Raw genomic sequence first — 15,971 nt, forward strand, 5'->3', positions numbered from 1 at the left:
TAATGAAATTAATTTATCCGAAAAAGTAAAAACAATTTTAAATGTAAAATTACCAATGGAATTAAATCAAATACAATATAATGTTAAATTACAAAACATTAAATTCGAATTAATGAAATCAATTATTATATATAATACATATAAATCACAAAATTTATGTTATAATGATAATAAAAACTTAAATTTGAAACATCATTTAAGTAAAACTTTGTTTGATGAATTAAATAAAAATGAAGAACAAATTCCAAACGATTTCATTTTGGCAATTGATGAAGTTAAAACATTAAACTTCGACATAAATAATATAAATGAATTTGAATTCGATTCAATAATTAAACTTCAACAAGTCGAATCTTTATTATTGGATTCGATTGTAAATTATAATTTTTTAATTATCGAATTAAAATCACGTAATAATATTATCAACAAATTAAATATAAAACATGAAAATATTCCAAAAATTTATATGAAATATTTCGATCAAAATTTAATTGAAACGTTAATTAACGAAAAGAAATTTCTTTTATTTCAAGACTTACTTCAAGCGAAAGTTAATATTCGTGATTCAATGAACATTACAAACATTAATAAGAACTCGAAATTTAATGAATTAATAATCGTACAACAACAACAAACAAATATTTATATACAATTTCTACAAAACAAAACGCAATTAATTGATGTAATTAAATGTTTAAATGTATTTAATGATGGAATTAATATCAAAATTCCAACTTTAAAAGAATGTTTATTAATGATTGATGAAATTCAACCTTCATTAAGACAAGAGAAAGTTCGGCAATATTTAGAGTTTTATTCATTAATATTATCTTATGGATTTTTATCTTATCATATTTCGAACTTATCAAAAAATTTGAAGAAAATTCATAAAAATCATTTGAAACTTAAATTTGATGCTCCTTTATTAATAGATATATTAACAAATACTCAAAACATATCAAATGAAACACAAAAAATTCAAATTGTTCGAATTAATGTAATAAATTTATTATTACAAATCGAAATCAGTTGTTTAGAAAATGGAATAAAATTCGGAAAAACAAAATATTTAAATTATAATAAAAATATTAATTTTAATATAATTAAAACAATAGAAAATGAATTAAATGATTTAATAAGGTTAAACATTTCGATCGATAACTTCTTTTATTTGTTCTTATGGAAATTTAATGATGACCAAAGAAATGTTTTTAAAAAAGAAATCGAAAAATTGGAAGATAATGATCAATTAAATGAACGTTTCCAATATATTAAACAAAAAATTTTATTAATTAAATTAATCTCAAAGCCATTTTTCTCATTTAATGATAAAAAATATAAATTTCCTTCGCCTTTTAATCATTATTTATTGATTATTGATAATGTTTTAAAAGAAAATCATAAAAAAATTAAATTTATTTTGATTAATTTAATGATACAAAAATTCATTAATAGTAATAATAAAAATATTCAAAAGAAAAATTATAATAATGAAAACACAAATGAATTTGTTAATGAAAAATTACCATTTTTAGCCGATGTTGATGAAATATTAAAACAAGATCTAAAACAAGGTGAAATTCACCCGTTTTTAGAGCAATTAATTGAATTTATTCAATTGCACTCAAAAAGTGAATCAAAAGATGAAATTGAAATTTCAGATTTTCATTTGAATCAGGGATTAATTCAATTTTCACAGTCAATTGAAAACTTGTTTAACACGACACTTTTCGAAAGTCAAAATTCATTTCAAAAATTGTATTCAATTTTATATGAAACGAATCAAAAATTTGAAAAAGTTTTCCAACAAAAAATCGAAGAAATTAATAATGAAATCAAAACTTATGGTCGAAAGTTACAAACATCATTAGCAGATCGTTCAAATAACATTGAATATGAAATTAATCTTTTACAAGAAACATTAAAATCAACAAAATTTAATAAAGAAGAACGTGAAAAACAAATCCGACGAAAACTTCGTGATGAATATTCACCACAAGTCTATGAATTATCATTACAATTATTTTCATTGAAGCAAAATTTAGAGAATTACAAGAAAAGTTTACGACAAGAAATCGAAAGTAAAATGTTCGAAATCAAAAAGCAATCAATATCGCAACTATTACAATCCACAAATATTCCTGAAGAGATCAAAGAATCGATGAAAAAGGCATTTGAAAACGATGATAACATTCATCAATTGATGACGCAACGCTCCGAACTTTCGACTGCTGTTTACAAACTCAAGTCGATTCGTTTGTTACAAGAGATATCTACACGAAATGAATATCAAATGAAGCTGAAGAAAATCGAAGAGCAAAGAGAACAAATCAAAGAAGAGATCAATGAATTTAACAACGAAAAAGTCATTAAAGAAAACGCATTTAAAGAACAATATCAAATCGTAATGAAGAATGTAAACATTGCAAAGAAAGAAGTCGAAAAACTTAAGCGAGAATTAGAACTAGAAAACCAAAACAAGATAAAATTAACTGATTGGAAAAGGAAACATGAAAATAAAGTTTCAATACTCGAGAAAAAACTGAAAAAATTGGAAAAATGGTCAAAATTTAATCCCGATAAACTAATGTTCGAATTGAGTACTTTACAGAGGGAAATTGAATTGAAAAGAAAAACAAAAGAAAGGGCACCCGAACTGTTGGAGAAAACAAAGAACAGCATAAATAAGGAATTGAGCCGATGCAAGAAGCAATTGAAAATTCACGAGTCATTGAAAAATGAATACGAACGATTGGCGAACGTTAAGCCAAGTCAAACAATTGTTGATGCGGATTTTGTGCAAAATGAAAATTTGGAGGACCTAATGGAGGAGAACAAGAAACTGAAAGAAGAAAATGAAAAACTACAGCAGAAATTGGCGGAGTTGAATTTGCAAATTGCTGCAGTATCAGAAATAACAGTCGGAAGTAAAACAAAAATAGGTGGATTGAAGTTAAAGGCTTCACGACTTGATGGGACTTTGTAAATATATTTTTGTAATGTATTGTAATAAAAATTAATTTCGACATATTTTTAATTTCATAATACCAAAAGAGATGAAAGGACCTATTGAAAATCAAATTAATACACCTTGAAAAACAATAATAGAAGTATATTAATTGGGGAGTGTTGCCTTTGAATGTGTCTATATGCAATTACTAAATTTAAAAAAAAAAAAAATGAAATTATTTATATAAGGGACAAAAAGTAATAAGCCCATATTTTGATGAATAAAAAATAAAAATTATTTTTGTTTATTGAGATGGATTCTCCTCCCATTTGTGTGTAATAATTCGTATTAATCTTTTTTCCCAATTCCTATAAACTGATTGAGATATCTCGTTCCATATGTCAAATAATACGTTATTTCCACAAATATCTTTCCATTTTACTTGTTTTCACAATATTACTAATTTACATCATATGAACATGTTTTTCTTTTTAAATAATTATGAAAAAATTATAATTCAAACAAATATTTATTCAGTTTTAGGTTCCGATTTGTTTAATATTTTTTGTATTGATTCAGCGATTTCCTTTGTCATTTGCAGCTTATTCCCAGCTAATTTCATCAAAAGACTCACGTCGTCCTTCAAACATTGGTTTTCTCTTTGGTATTTCAATATTTCCGCAGTGCTTTCGAGTGCTTCCGCATATCTTTTCTCCTCGAACAGCGCCTCTGCTTTTCTGGACAGCAGCCTCACTTTCATCATTGCGACGTCAGCAGTTAAAATCGGCTCTTGAATAAGAGCTAAAGCTTCGTCACAATCATTTAATGCTAATTTTGGAAGTCCGATTTTTAGTCTCGATGCAGCTCGATTACTAAACGCAGCAACAAATTGTCGATCGCTGCCATTGATCGCTTCTGTATAAGCATTAATGGCAGACTTAAAATCCCCGTTTTTGTAAAATACGTCGCCTTGCTGCTTCATCCAGAGTGGTGACGCATCGCCTTTTTTGGGTACAATGAAATTACGATTTGGTCCTTCATAACGTGCAGGTACAGATTTCATGGTGGGAGTATGAACCATTTGGACAACTTGGGCGCTTCGGGTGGGTGCTATGGTGGCAGGCTCGTAAAGTGGTTTATTTTTTAATTCTTGGGAACTATTATCTCCATGAATTCGTGAATAGGCATATTGCTTGTCTTCTTCTTGGGCTGCTTTAAGCGCATCTCGTTGCTCTTTTTCAAGCTCCCATGCGCGTTGCATGGCTTCTTTCTCTGCATTTTCTTTAGAAATTCGTTCTGATTCGATTCGTGCCCTTTCTGATTCTACAAGGCGTTGAAATGATTCTTCTCTTCGTTGTTTGAGCTCATCTTTGGGAAATGACCAGGGATAGGTTGGCCATTTTTGTGGTGATTCTTTTTTGATTCGAACCATAAGGTCATTTGATTTGGCTGTTGCACATATGTTTTTAGGTGATACAAGTTCAGGAAAATCAATTATTAAAAAGTATGGTGAAAGATTAAATTTTGCATAAAGATCAGCAACAACAAGATCGCATTTGGATGCACTTCTACCTTTGAGGGTAACTGAAATTACAACTGTATCATCGAGATCTTCAATTTGAAATTCTGGTTCAATACTCATTAAAAAACACGTTAAAAGTATCTATCGTCCAAATAAACCGTTATCTTTGATCGGCAAATGATAAGTTTTTTGCTTTTGGCTTCATAAAGAGAATTCTCTTGAATTCAAGATACAGCATTAAACAATTTGGGTAATTTTAAACAATATTTTGAAATACTAAAATAACTTATGCATTTAATTAATTCTTTTAGTTAAATTGATCAACAAATTTTTGTAATATTTACATTTATTTATTCCATTTCGATTCATAAAAAACAGAGTCAATTAAAGGAACAAAAGAAAACCCGATTCTACTGAGCGAACTTACGAAGTATAAAGCAGATTGCATTATTTGCTTTGCATCGTTAACATCTAATGCCTTTTCAAGTGCTCCTTTAAGGTGGCGACAATAATTTGTAATTTCTTTTCGAAATGCAATATGTATTGTCAGATCTTCAGAATCATCATTCGAAAAAAGAGCTGAGTATTGGGTGTGAAGCTTACTAAAGGCATTACGATACTTTTTAGTAAGGTTGTCAAAGTCAAAAACAGGTGATCTAGAAATTAGATGATCAAGTTTTTTATGGAGATATTGAAATCTACCATTCACAAATGCAAGTCTAAGCTCAGACTCACTGTAAATCTCTGACGATTTGAGTAAATTAACGTTTTGGATAGAATCTGTTAATTTGAGTTTCCCTGAAAAACTGTCTAAAAGTGTTTGTGCAACATCTTGTTTGACTTTCTGTGATTCTGTAAGTGTGGACTGTATGGAAGGAATTCCTGGAAATTGACGAGCAAATCTTGAAACAGATTGAAAAAGTTGAAGAGCTTCTTCATGATAATTTGAAACGCGACATGCACGCATCATTGAATGTACTTGTAAAATATCTTGAATTTGTGATAAATGTCGAAAACCTGAAGATGTTTTTGATAATGAATCAACTGTATCCTGCGCAATTAAACGAAGATCATTACACATATCAATTGACTTTTTAATGTCAGATGTTAGTTCCCCAATGTTTTCTGTACAAGATTCAAGATCATCTGTAATTGTAGAAACATTTTCACATGTCTTGATAAAAAAATCATAATTATTTGACACGCTTTCATCAAACTGATCCTTAAGTAATGCAATTGATTTTTCAAGTCTTTCTGGTTCTTTTAATAAAACATTTAGATGATAAGATGAGAAATCGATTTCCATCCAAGCTTTTGGGGTGGTTCAGAAACCGTTGATGCGTACGTTAAAAATTTCTTAATGGAAATGGGAAACATTTTTTCTTCTCATCAAACTCATAAAGAAACAAAACAACCGAAAGAAAATGTACCTCAAAAAGAACAAAATGAAAATAAAGAACTGAAAAATGAAGAACAAAAACCTTCTCAACCAGCTAGAAAAGCAATAGATCGTTCAATTTTTGTTCAAAAAAATAAATCTGATGAAACCATTGTACGAACTCCAGGACAAATTAATGGGAATCAATTTGTTGTTGATCAACTCGAAAGGTGTAAAGTTATTGTAACTGATTTCTGCGATTCAATGATGATAGATCGTTGCAACGAATGTGAATTTGTACTGTCCGCTGTTAGGGGTTCTATTTTTTGTAGAAATTGTTCAAACTGCAAGTTTGTAATCGTATGTGGACAATTTAGATGTAGAGAATGCAATGACTGTAAGTTCTTTATGCATGTTAAAACAGGGCCTGTTATTGAATCATCTCAAAATCTCCAAATAGGATGTGCAAATATTTCTTATCCGGAACTTTTAGAACAGATGAACAAAGCAAAACTTGATCCAGTAATTAATCTTTGGAGTGATATTCATGACTTCACTCCTGGTGATAACCATTTCAAACTTTGTCCAGGTGAACATTTAGAAATGGAAATTATTCCAAATTCTCAAGAAAACGTTTTACCATTTACTTTCCCACCCAAAACATCAGGAGCAAGTTATTCAGTAAAGTTAAAAGCAGATGCAATTGGAACTGTTGCTGAGTTAAGCCAAAATCGCATCAAAATCATTGGAATGAGCCGTGGCGAAGACGGAACATTTTCATGTGAATTAACAGCAAAATCAAAAGACGAAGCGACAAAATTATTCACAGACAACAATGTTGAACCTGTTTCAATTAAGAAACTTGATTAAAGAAATTTTCATGCACTTTTTTGATCGTTTTCATCACAAATAATTCACAAGCTTTGTCTGAACAGTTATATGAGCTTAGAAGAAATTCTTTCTATCAAAGAAGAGGGAAATCAAAATTTTCGAAATAAAGAATACGAGAAAGCACTTAACCTTTATTCAGATGCAATTTTTAAGGGAGAACTTCTTGGAGATGAATTGGATTCTGAAATTAAAGCCGCATTATACAGTAACAGAGCTGCTTGTTTCATGTCTTTAAATAAAGTTGATGAGTGTCTATCTGATGCGGAACATGGGCTTTCTCTTAAAACGCCTTATCCACGATGTCGATTAAGAAAATATTGGGCTTTAAGAAAAAAAGGCAAAGCAAATGATGCTCTTGCTGAACTCAAAAAAGCAATTGAAGAAGATCCTTCTTTAGAGGCTTCTTATAGTGTTGAAATGAAGGAAGTTCAGAAAGAAGCAGATGCAGAAACAGAAAAAATGAAAAATGAAGCACTTAGTCAACTTAAAGATCTTGGAAACAAGTTCCTTGGACTTTTTGGCATGAGTACTGATAACTTCAAGTTCCAGCAAAACCCAGACGGCGGATATAACATTCAACTTGAGAAGTAATGTGTACTTTTATGTAAACTTTTCAATATATATTGCTAATGAAATCTTCTTCTGTTTGAGTTAATAAATAAAGATTAAAAATTCTTAACATTAGTGGTAATTCTTTTTTTATCAATTGGTAATGTTATTAATTTTAATAGTTAGCATAATTTATCATTTTCAATGTCCAATCATAAATTCATGCATATACGAATTTAAATTGCTCTTGAGTTGCCTTGGTAAAACAAATAGTAAAATAAACATTAAACATTTTATATTAGTAAATCATTTAAATAATTCGTTGAATGCAATCTTGTTTTCCCAAACACATGAAAAAATAATGCATTGTAAGGAAGAAATTCATTTTAGCTTCATCTATACTTTATCATCTTTGTGCAAAGAAGAGTTTTGCTGTTTAAGATAAATTCAATTCATATTTGGTCGAAATCCCAATCATCCCAATGAAAACAAAAAATAGCATTAAGGTATTAATTGTAGGGAATGCTTCAGTTGGAAAAACAGCTATTTTAAACCGATTTATTGATGATAAGTTTGAGCAGCAAAATGCTACAGTATGTATTAATTATCTTTCAAAAGTTATAGAACTTCCAAATCATGAAAGTGTTAAATTGCAAATATGGGACACAGCTGGGTCAGAAACTTATAAGTCATTGGCACCAATGTATTATCGTGATGCTGACTTAGCAATACTAACTTTTGCTGTTGGTGATATAAATCCCGAGTCTTTAATTTCCAGTCGGGAGTCATTTGAAGATATTGATTTGTGGCATAAAGAAATTATGGAATTTAACAAAAAAACGTTATTTTGCATATGTGGGAATATGTCAGATATTCCAGAAGAACAACGCGAAATCACGACAGAGGAAGGCCGGGACAAAGCCATGTCTTACAATGTAGATTATTTCGAAACAAGTGCAAAAACAGGAAATGGAATAAATGAGCTATTTACCACAATGGCCCAAAAATGTTTGGAAAGAATGGAAGTGGAAAGGGAAGCCCAACAAGAGCCTAGTCCTAAACCAGTACCAAATGAAACGCCGAAAAGAGGTTTCTTCTCATGGTTGTTTAGTTGCTAATTCAAACAATTAAATCGATATCGTTATAAATCACTTATATTAATACTTTTCTTTTATGTGAAAATGATTTTTGAAATTAGAGGACTTTTGTTGAATATATATTATGTGAGTTAAATTATTTGATGATATCATTTAATTACTTTGTTATTGTATTAAAAATTATTATAGAATTCCAATTAATTTTTAACTTAATTTAATATAACGGAAAAATTTTTATTTAGTTTTTTATTCTTCATATGATAAACATTAAAATTTTATCAATGTGCTGGAAAAAATATATTTTCATCATTGAAAAATTAAGTTATTTAATATTAAAGTATGCTCAATGTGTGTGATTTAATGCACAAATAATTATTATGATATTAAGTATCTAATTAATATATTTTTTCCTAAATAACAATTTTTATTTATAAAAATTAATTCTTTCTTTTTTATTATATATTATTTACTATATGTTTATATATATATATATTCATTAATTGTTTTTTTTATAATGTTATTCATACTTTTTTTACTTTATCATATTGATTTTAGCATTGCATTTTTCCGTTTCAACTTAATTTGATATGTATTTTTTATTTATATAATATTTTTTTGTATCACCAACAAGGTATCAGATGTGCAAGTTTTGATTATCATCAAATGTTGTAATTTTCATTTTCATTATTTTTCAAAAGAATTAGAAAATCATCATCCCAAAAATAATCGTTTTTTTACATTGAAGTGAAAAAAATCATTACGATTGCAATTTATAAAACGAATAAATGCGTTCAATTAAAATCTCTAAGTGAAATAAATTCAACACATTGAACTTGAGTTATCATAAAATCTTTTGGTTAGTCATTGAATCCAAAAGCTCCCAAATTTGCCATATTACACAAAGTTTTGAATATTTAGCATTTCAAATAACCGATTAGATTCACTTCTAAAGATTTTACGATATTATTTTCAAATCACAGAAAATTGAGCCTCTTCTGAAGCATTGATCACATCACAAAAATGTCTGAAGTTTCGTTAAACTTATCTGTGCTACGTAAATGGACCAAATATGATCATTTATCGATATGTGTAGGTGTCGATGTTGGTGGTTCAGGAATACGTGTAAGGATTTCCAATGCACTTGAAATCAAATCAGAATATATTGATTTAAAACATATTAAAGTTAAAACAACTGCAAAAGCAATTGAAGCTCTAACAAATATTGAGAAAAGCTTAGAGAATTTAGCTCCTGATTTTGAATGTAAAGGAGCAACAATAGCAGTTGCTGGTCCGATTAAAAATGGCATATGCATAATAACAAATTGGGAAGGAACAAAAGAACAAAGAACAATACATTCTAGTTGTTTACCATCACGCATATTTCCAAAAGATCGTACATTTCTTATTAATGATTTAGAAGCTGGTGCATATGGAGTTATTGCAGCTGACAAACAAGGAATCCTTGAAAGCAAATTTGAACTTTTATTTGGAGAAGCAAAGCCAGGAGAATCAATTATTAATAATTCAAGAACAGCAGTACTTGCAATGGGAACAGGCCTAGGAGGAGCAATCATTGTTAAGTCTCAATTCCTGGATAAACCATTTGTTTTTCCAACTGAGATTGGACACCTTCAAATTCCAATTGTTTGTTCAGGTCTAAGTCATAAAGAAGAAGAAGAAATGTTAGAAAATTTATCTTCATCATTTTATGATGGAAAACTTACACCAGAATTTGAAGATTTATGTAGTGGAAAAGGTTTATGTTATGCTTATAAATATCTTCTTGAAAAGGAAAAAGGATCAACGAGCGAAGCAGAGTTAGATCCTCCCAAAATTGCTGAGAAAGCTCAAAAAGGAGATAAAATTGCAAGAGATGCACTTTTATGGCATTATAGAATGTTTACTAGAGCAGCAAAAATTATTGCAACTTCATTATCATGCGGATCAATTCTTATGGCTTTAGATAATCAAGTTAAAAATTCTTGGTTTATTTCTCAAGTTGCTGAAGAATTAGCAACAGAATTTAATTCATTCACCCGACCCGATTGGATCAAAAATGTTAAATGTTATACGCAAAAAGAGATATTGAATTTCAATATCCTTGGCGCTGATTACATGGCTCACCAAATTGCCAATAAGTAAATTAGTACAAAAAATTTTTTTTTTAATTTAAATTACTTAGAACACGTATCAGGTATTGATTGAGTTTTAACTTTAGTTCTTTAAAAGCTAATTCTTTCTTTCAGGTAATTTGAGTTTTCTATATATAAAACTGTAACATACAAAATCTAAATTTAGATTGCTCAAAAAAACAAAATCAATAACGAACTACTGGTAATTTTAGAGAAAATAAATGATGAAATTTCGTATTAAAAAAATGCTTTTTCTTTATTATTATGAGAATCGGATTAATATTATCTAAAAATGAATCTATTTCAAATGAGATTTTCATTAAGAACATAAAATGATTCATGAAATCATATATTTAAAAGAATTTAGAGGAAAATATTAATGATTTACAAATCAGTGTTTTCTTCTTTAATAGTTATTAGATCTATATATTATCTTTAATACAGAGGCAATATACATGAAATAACTTAAAATTAAAAGAAAAATTTTTATCACGAAAACATTTTTCTAACGAAGTTATATAATTCACGCGTTTTATTCATTCAAGTTCATTACAATTATCAGCTACTCTCGACATAATAATTTTGTCCATTTGTTAATTCCATAACATTTATGATAAAATTATATTGAAAATATTTTTATTAAATTTATTGGAAGGTTATGTTACAACAATGTATTTCCAAAATTTAAAAGTAACCTCAATTGAAATTGTTCTTTCCAAATGTGGTGAATTTGATGGTTTATGTTTTGCATTAAAAATATAATTTTCATTTATTGTATGAAGCAAACTTCCTTTCTTTCATTGGAAGTACTAACATTTTTTGCAGGACCACTAGAATTAGGATTAAAGCTATAATAAAGATTAAAGATGAACCAGATTTTGTCAAATGGAATTTAATAATATTTTCTAAAAGATCATCTAGTCCACTTCTTGTAACGCAACTTACCTCTACAAACATCGCCCCTATCTCTTTTGCCTTTTTCATTCCTTCTTCTTGCGGTGCTTGTCTAGAAGAATTTTGAATTTCATTTGATATTAAAACCTTGGTGTAATCACAGTCATCCATATGATTTTGAGGAATTAATTATATAGTGTTTTTGCGATCATAAATAAAAATAGCATATTCAATCCATGAATAAAATTGTCAATTAGCAGCTTTTCATTTCACATTCATTCATAAAATCATTCAATTTTTCAGTAAACCATTCAAAAATGGGAATTGAGAGAGTTACTTCAACCCCAAAAAACAGATTTTTTTTCTTCTTTTTTCATTCCATACATATGTAAGCATTCCATGAATTATACAAGAAATTGATATTTGAAATCGAGATCTCAAAATTCAGCAGTCGAAATTGCCTAAAAATTTATATTTAAACTCAATACCCGAAGTTGCCCATACATTTTGATTTTCAACGAAAAACTATTGAGGAATTTAGAGTTGAAGTACCTTTGAGTTGAGCTAATTTTTGTCCGCATTGTGAAATGGTTGGGGGTGTTTGTTTGGACACTGATTCACCGAAGGAAATACTTGTCTGGGAATGGATCATCTTGTATTTTAAGATGTTTTTTTTTAAACCTGCCAAAGTCAAAATTATGGGTTTTATAGTGATCTAATGATTTTTAAGAATTTTGTCTAAAAAAAATCGCATATGATAAATGTAGATCAATAGTCTTGTGTTTAAGATTTGAAGCTTCAAATATGTTTTTTTTAAATCAATTTTTTGAGATCATTAAATTCTTAATAATTCATCAGAAAATTATAAATAAAATTTTTATTTGATGTACTATTTTTATATTATTTGCATTTTTATTTGAAGCTTCAATATTTACAATGCCATGTTAATCGCTTGTGATTTTGACTAAAGTTTTGGTCATTTTAGTATTTATATTTTCTTCATCATTTCCGAGTGATTACAAATTAAGATAATCTTTTAGTTAAGTTAAGATAACAAATAATTAATAATTGACACATGAAAGATATTAAATATCTAATTTCTGTTTTGAAGTTTTTCATTAAATTTTACCAACGTTATTCATTCAATCAACAATGTTTTTATCTTATGATTTATATATATACAATTATTTTGTAAATCAAAATTATTCGTTAAAAATAATTATCATCTTTTTTAGCTTTCATTTAATATATGAAAGCAAAAAAGTAAGTGCTTCAAATAGAATGCGGGGTTAGACGAAAATCTTCCTAGAGCGATAAAAATAAAGAGAATTTAGCCCAAAAACATTTGGCCAGAAAATTGAACGGTTGTTTGCTCTTAGCATTGAATTTTTTGTAAAGCATTTGATTCCAGTTTGTCAAAATGCATCGCAGTATGAGCCGCGCCGAAGGGCTCAGCCTTTACGAAGGTTTTGGTGGCCTCCAAGATGGTGGTGTAGACTTAAGTGACTTCCAAACGCAACTCGCACAAGATCGTATCTCCAGAACAATGACTTTCCAAAAAATTACGAGGCCTTCCATTGCAAGATTATGCAAACGTACAATTGCTAAGATGGAAGAACAACAATTCAATGAATCTAGCCCTTTTCTTGATGTCGACTATGCTTGCAAAGTTTTGGATAAACTCGACCAAACAGAATTAACTGACTTCCTTAAAAATGTAACCGAATGTGCAGAAAAGAATCAGAAAGTCATGACCAAATTTTTGGAGTCGACCGAAATTGCACAAAAATTAACCGCCGCATTAGGAAGTGGTTTACCAGAACCCTTAATCATACTTCTCCTTAACACCATCGCCGACCTCTATCCCATTTCCACAGATACACAGATCACATACATTGATGAAGGCATATGTTTTCAATTTTTCGATTTTCTTGAATCAGATTCCTCAGATCTTGTCATTGCTGCTATTGGCCTTATCGGCGTCCTTTCTCAGTACAATAGCTACGCTCGTGATGCTATTATGTGCAATGATATTCATTTGACACTTATCAACATTGCTCAAACATCAAGTAACAAAGAGGTTGTTGAAGCTGCCTGTGAGTCCCTTTCACACATGTTTGAGAATCCGGAGCCAATTGACACATCGATTTTACTTGATTGCATTAATCCCATGATACCACTTCTCAACCTTGAATCCGAAGATGCACTTCAATCTGTCCTTGTCTGCTTCATTGATATTTCATCTCAGAATCCCACAACCATCATATCAATTTTCGACTTAAATTTATATCCAAAAATCATCGACCTTTTACCCAATCACAACCTCACATCCACAGTCTTACGCCTTATCCGCAACATGGCCATTGCCCAACCATCACAGATTGAGAAGATGTTATCGATAGGACTTTTCCCCAAATTAGTTGATTTACTCACGACAGAGTTCACGGCCGATGTCTATTGGGTTCTAACAAGTTTTCTCGAGGCAGTACCGACCATGATGATGAAACTTTTCACATCCGAATTTATTGATAATTCGATTGACATTGCAGCATATAGTTCATTTAATGTCAAGAAAGAAGCTTCATATTTCCTTGCCACCACAGTTATGTTTGCCGATGAAACCAAAATCAAAATGCTGATGAAAGAAGATCTGATTCGAGTATTCATCGAAATGTTAAATGGCGAAATAGTACTCATAATACTTCGTGTCATTGATTCTATCATCCATTTCATAAATTTGCTCACGGCTGAGGGAAATACGTACGACCGAAAGTTCATGAAGCCATTGTACGAGGAAAACGGTGAAAAGGCAGTTCAGCAATTGTTGAACAGCAGCCAACAGACTGTCGCTGAGAGAGCGCAGTACTTTAATGAACAGATTCAAACTCTAAAAGATTCTCTTTAGAATTGAATCAGTTGGAAAATTGATAAAATGTCAGTTCATAAATATTGAACATAAATTATTAACTGTTTACTGTTTTAGGATATGATAAATCCTTTTATAAGAACTGAAAATGAATTTCAGGAAAAAGGAAAGAAATTTTATTATTTTAAAAGACTATTGAGGCAGTGCTTGTTAAAATATGAAAATTTGGTATTAATGAAATGAGATAACATAGGACAAACGATAGGGAATTGAATAGCAAACGATTGTTTTGCACTCAATTTTGATTTAGACGAAATTCGAATACATGTGGAATATTAAGGATTTTTATTAATAAGAATAGTTTATAAGGCTAACTATGATTGGGTCTTATATAAGGACGGTATAAAATGGAACAATACAATAAATCATCAAAATCTCATAAATTCGAAACTTTGATGATTTTAATCAGAAGGTTCCTTCAAAGGGTTGGAATGACTTATTGAAAGATAAATAATCATAGGATGTGTATATGATTAAATTATTTTATGATATAAAAACTATAGTTTGTAAACTAATTTTTATATATAAAATTTTATTAATTATTCAGCTGCTGCTTTCCTTTTTGTTGTGGTCTCAGGTTCTATTAATTGCTCAAATCTTGGAATGTCTTCTTGAAGAAAGTCATATATCTTATTTTCCTTAATAACCTTAATTATGTCTGGTACTTTTATTTCACTGGAGGCATCTGATGGAAGTTTTGAAATCATTTCTTGGATAAATAACTCTGTGATATAAGAAATTAAAACTGGTACACCTTTTGAAACTTTACCAACTTCTTGATTTTTCTTTAGGATCTTTTTAGCAAATACTGGTTGAATTGATGGCTTTTCAGTCATAAGAATTTTATAATAATTTGACTTACTTTGTTCAGTTTAAACGACAAAGTAAAAATATATGAATATTTAAATTTTTGAGTAAAAATATTTAGCATAAATTATTCCAGTCAAAATCGCTGCTACAGAATATTGAATATAACGATAATGAATTTTCAGTGAAAAACGATAGACTTTATAATGAGCAGCAGCTGTTCTGAATATTTCTTATCAAAATAAATATATTTTAATGAGTTTTAAATTGCAAAAACATAAATTTCATATACAATCCAACATTTATTTATTGTTATTTTGAATTCCACATTTTTGGTAAAAGAAATTCGTCAAATTTTCAATTCTATTATATTGGTGCACATAATTTGGAACAGTATTCTTCTCCGAAATTGCTTGTTCGTGGATATTTATATCCACATGCTGATCAAGTGCACACCAACCGACAGTGAAAAATCCTTCGTTGCAACCAGTGAACGAATACTCTATTCCGACTTTGCTCAGTTGGCCGCTCCACACCAAATAGTTGAGAATTGGCTGATCCATACTCGGACTATAGCAATGCAGCCATTCACTTTGTTCAATCATTAACCTACAAAGTGAAATATATGAAGAGCAGTCGCCGCATATTGTACCACTGCAAATAATAAAGTTATGCATATAATTTTTGAGCTCTGATTCTCCATAACAACTTTGAAACCATGCATAATTCCAACCACAATTTCGGATTTGATGTGGCTCCACAACGAATTTGAGAGAATCGTATGGTACATTTGAAGAAAATGGGTCGCCTTGGAAAAATACATCA

The 15,971-nt window shown here is 29.5% G+C and overlaps 8 protein-coding genes across 8 annotated transcripts; 6 read left to right on the plus strand and 2 right to left on the minus strand.

The window, feature by feature from the left end:
* Window positions 1-2,086: 2,086 nt before the first annotated feature.
* GO595_005715 (uncharacterized protein) lies at window positions 2,087-2,986 on the plus strand (the record flags this gene model as incomplete). The annotated part of the gene is made up of 1 exon (XM_067918989.1): window positions 2,087-2,986. One exon carries the CDS (start codon window positions 2,087-2,089, stop codon window positions 2,984-2,986), a length of 900 nt encoding a protein of 299 aa, XP_067774094.1.
* A 493-nt stretch (window positions 2,987-3,479) lies between these two features.
* On the minus strand, window positions 3,480-4,592 carry GO595_005716 (dyslexia susceptibility 1 candidate 1 protein-like; the record flags this gene model as incomplete). Its single annotated transcript, XM_067918990.1, has 1 exon — window positions 3,480-4,592. The coding sequence occupies one exon, from the start codon at window positions 4,590-4,592 to the stop codon at window positions 3,480-3,482; it is 1,113 nt and encodes a 370-aa protein (XP_067774095.1).
* Window positions 4,593-4,818: 226 nt separating this feature from the next.
* Window positions 4,819-5,778, minus strand: GO595_005717 (conserved oligomeric Golgi complex subunit 8-like; the record flags this gene model as incomplete). The annotated part of the gene is made up of 1 exon (XM_067918991.1): window positions 4,819-5,778. The coding sequence occupies one exon, from the start codon at window positions 5,776-5,778 to the stop codon at window positions 4,819-4,821; it is 960 nt and encodes a 319-aa protein (XP_067774096.1).
* A 60-nt stretch (window positions 5,779-5,838) lies between these two features.
* Window positions 5,839-6,720, plus strand: GO595_005718 (protein XRP2; the record flags this gene model as incomplete). Its single annotated transcript, XM_067918992.1, has 1 exon — window positions 5,839-6,720. One exon carries the CDS (start codon window positions 5,839-5,841, stop codon window positions 6,718-6,720), a length of 882 nt encoding a protein of 293 aa, XP_067774097.1.
* Window positions 6,721-6,789: 69 nt separating this feature from the next.
* Window positions 6,790-7,332, plus strand: GO595_005719 (Tetratricopeptide repeat protein 1; the record flags this gene model as incomplete). Its single annotated transcript, XM_067918993.1, has 1 exon — window positions 6,790-7,332. One exon carries the CDS (start codon window positions 6,790-6,792, stop codon window positions 7,330-7,332), a length of 543 nt encoding a protein of 180 aa, XP_067774098.1.
* Window positions 7,333-7,772: 440 nt separating this feature from the next.
* On the plus strand, window positions 7,773-8,408 carry GO595_005720 (ras family-domain-containing protein; the record flags this gene model as incomplete). Its single annotated transcript, XM_067918994.1, has 1 exon — window positions 7,773-8,408. One exon carries the CDS (start codon window positions 7,773-7,775, stop codon window positions 8,406-8,408), a length of 636 nt encoding a protein of 211 aa, XP_067774099.1.
* Window positions 8,409-9,407: 999 nt separating this feature from the next.
* Window positions 9,408-10,529, plus strand: GO595_005721 (Glucokinase 1; the record flags this gene model as incomplete). Its single annotated transcript, XM_067918995.1, has 1 exon — window positions 9,408-10,529. One exon carries the CDS (start codon window positions 9,408-9,410, stop codon window positions 10,527-10,529), a length of 1,122 nt encoding a protein of 373 aa, XP_067774100.1.
* A 2,316-nt stretch (window positions 10,530-12,845) lies between these two features.
* GO595_005722 (uncharacterized protein) lies at window positions 12,846-14,318 on the plus strand (the record flags this gene model as incomplete). Its single annotated transcript, XM_067918996.1, has 1 exon — window positions 12,846-14,318. The coding sequence occupies one exon, from the start codon at window positions 12,846-12,848 to the stop codon at window positions 14,316-14,318; it is 1,473 nt and encodes a 490-aa protein (XP_067774101.1).
* Between the last annotated feature and the right edge of the window lie 1,653 nt (window positions 14,319-15,971).

The sequence above is a fragment of the Histomonas meleagridis genome (genome assembly GCF_020186115.1).
Source record: "Histomonas meleagridis strain 2922-C6/04-10x chromosome Unknown contig_39, whole genome shotgun sequence".
NCBI lineage: Eukaryota > Parabasalia > Tritrichomonadida > Dientamoebidae > Histomonas > Histomonas meleagridis.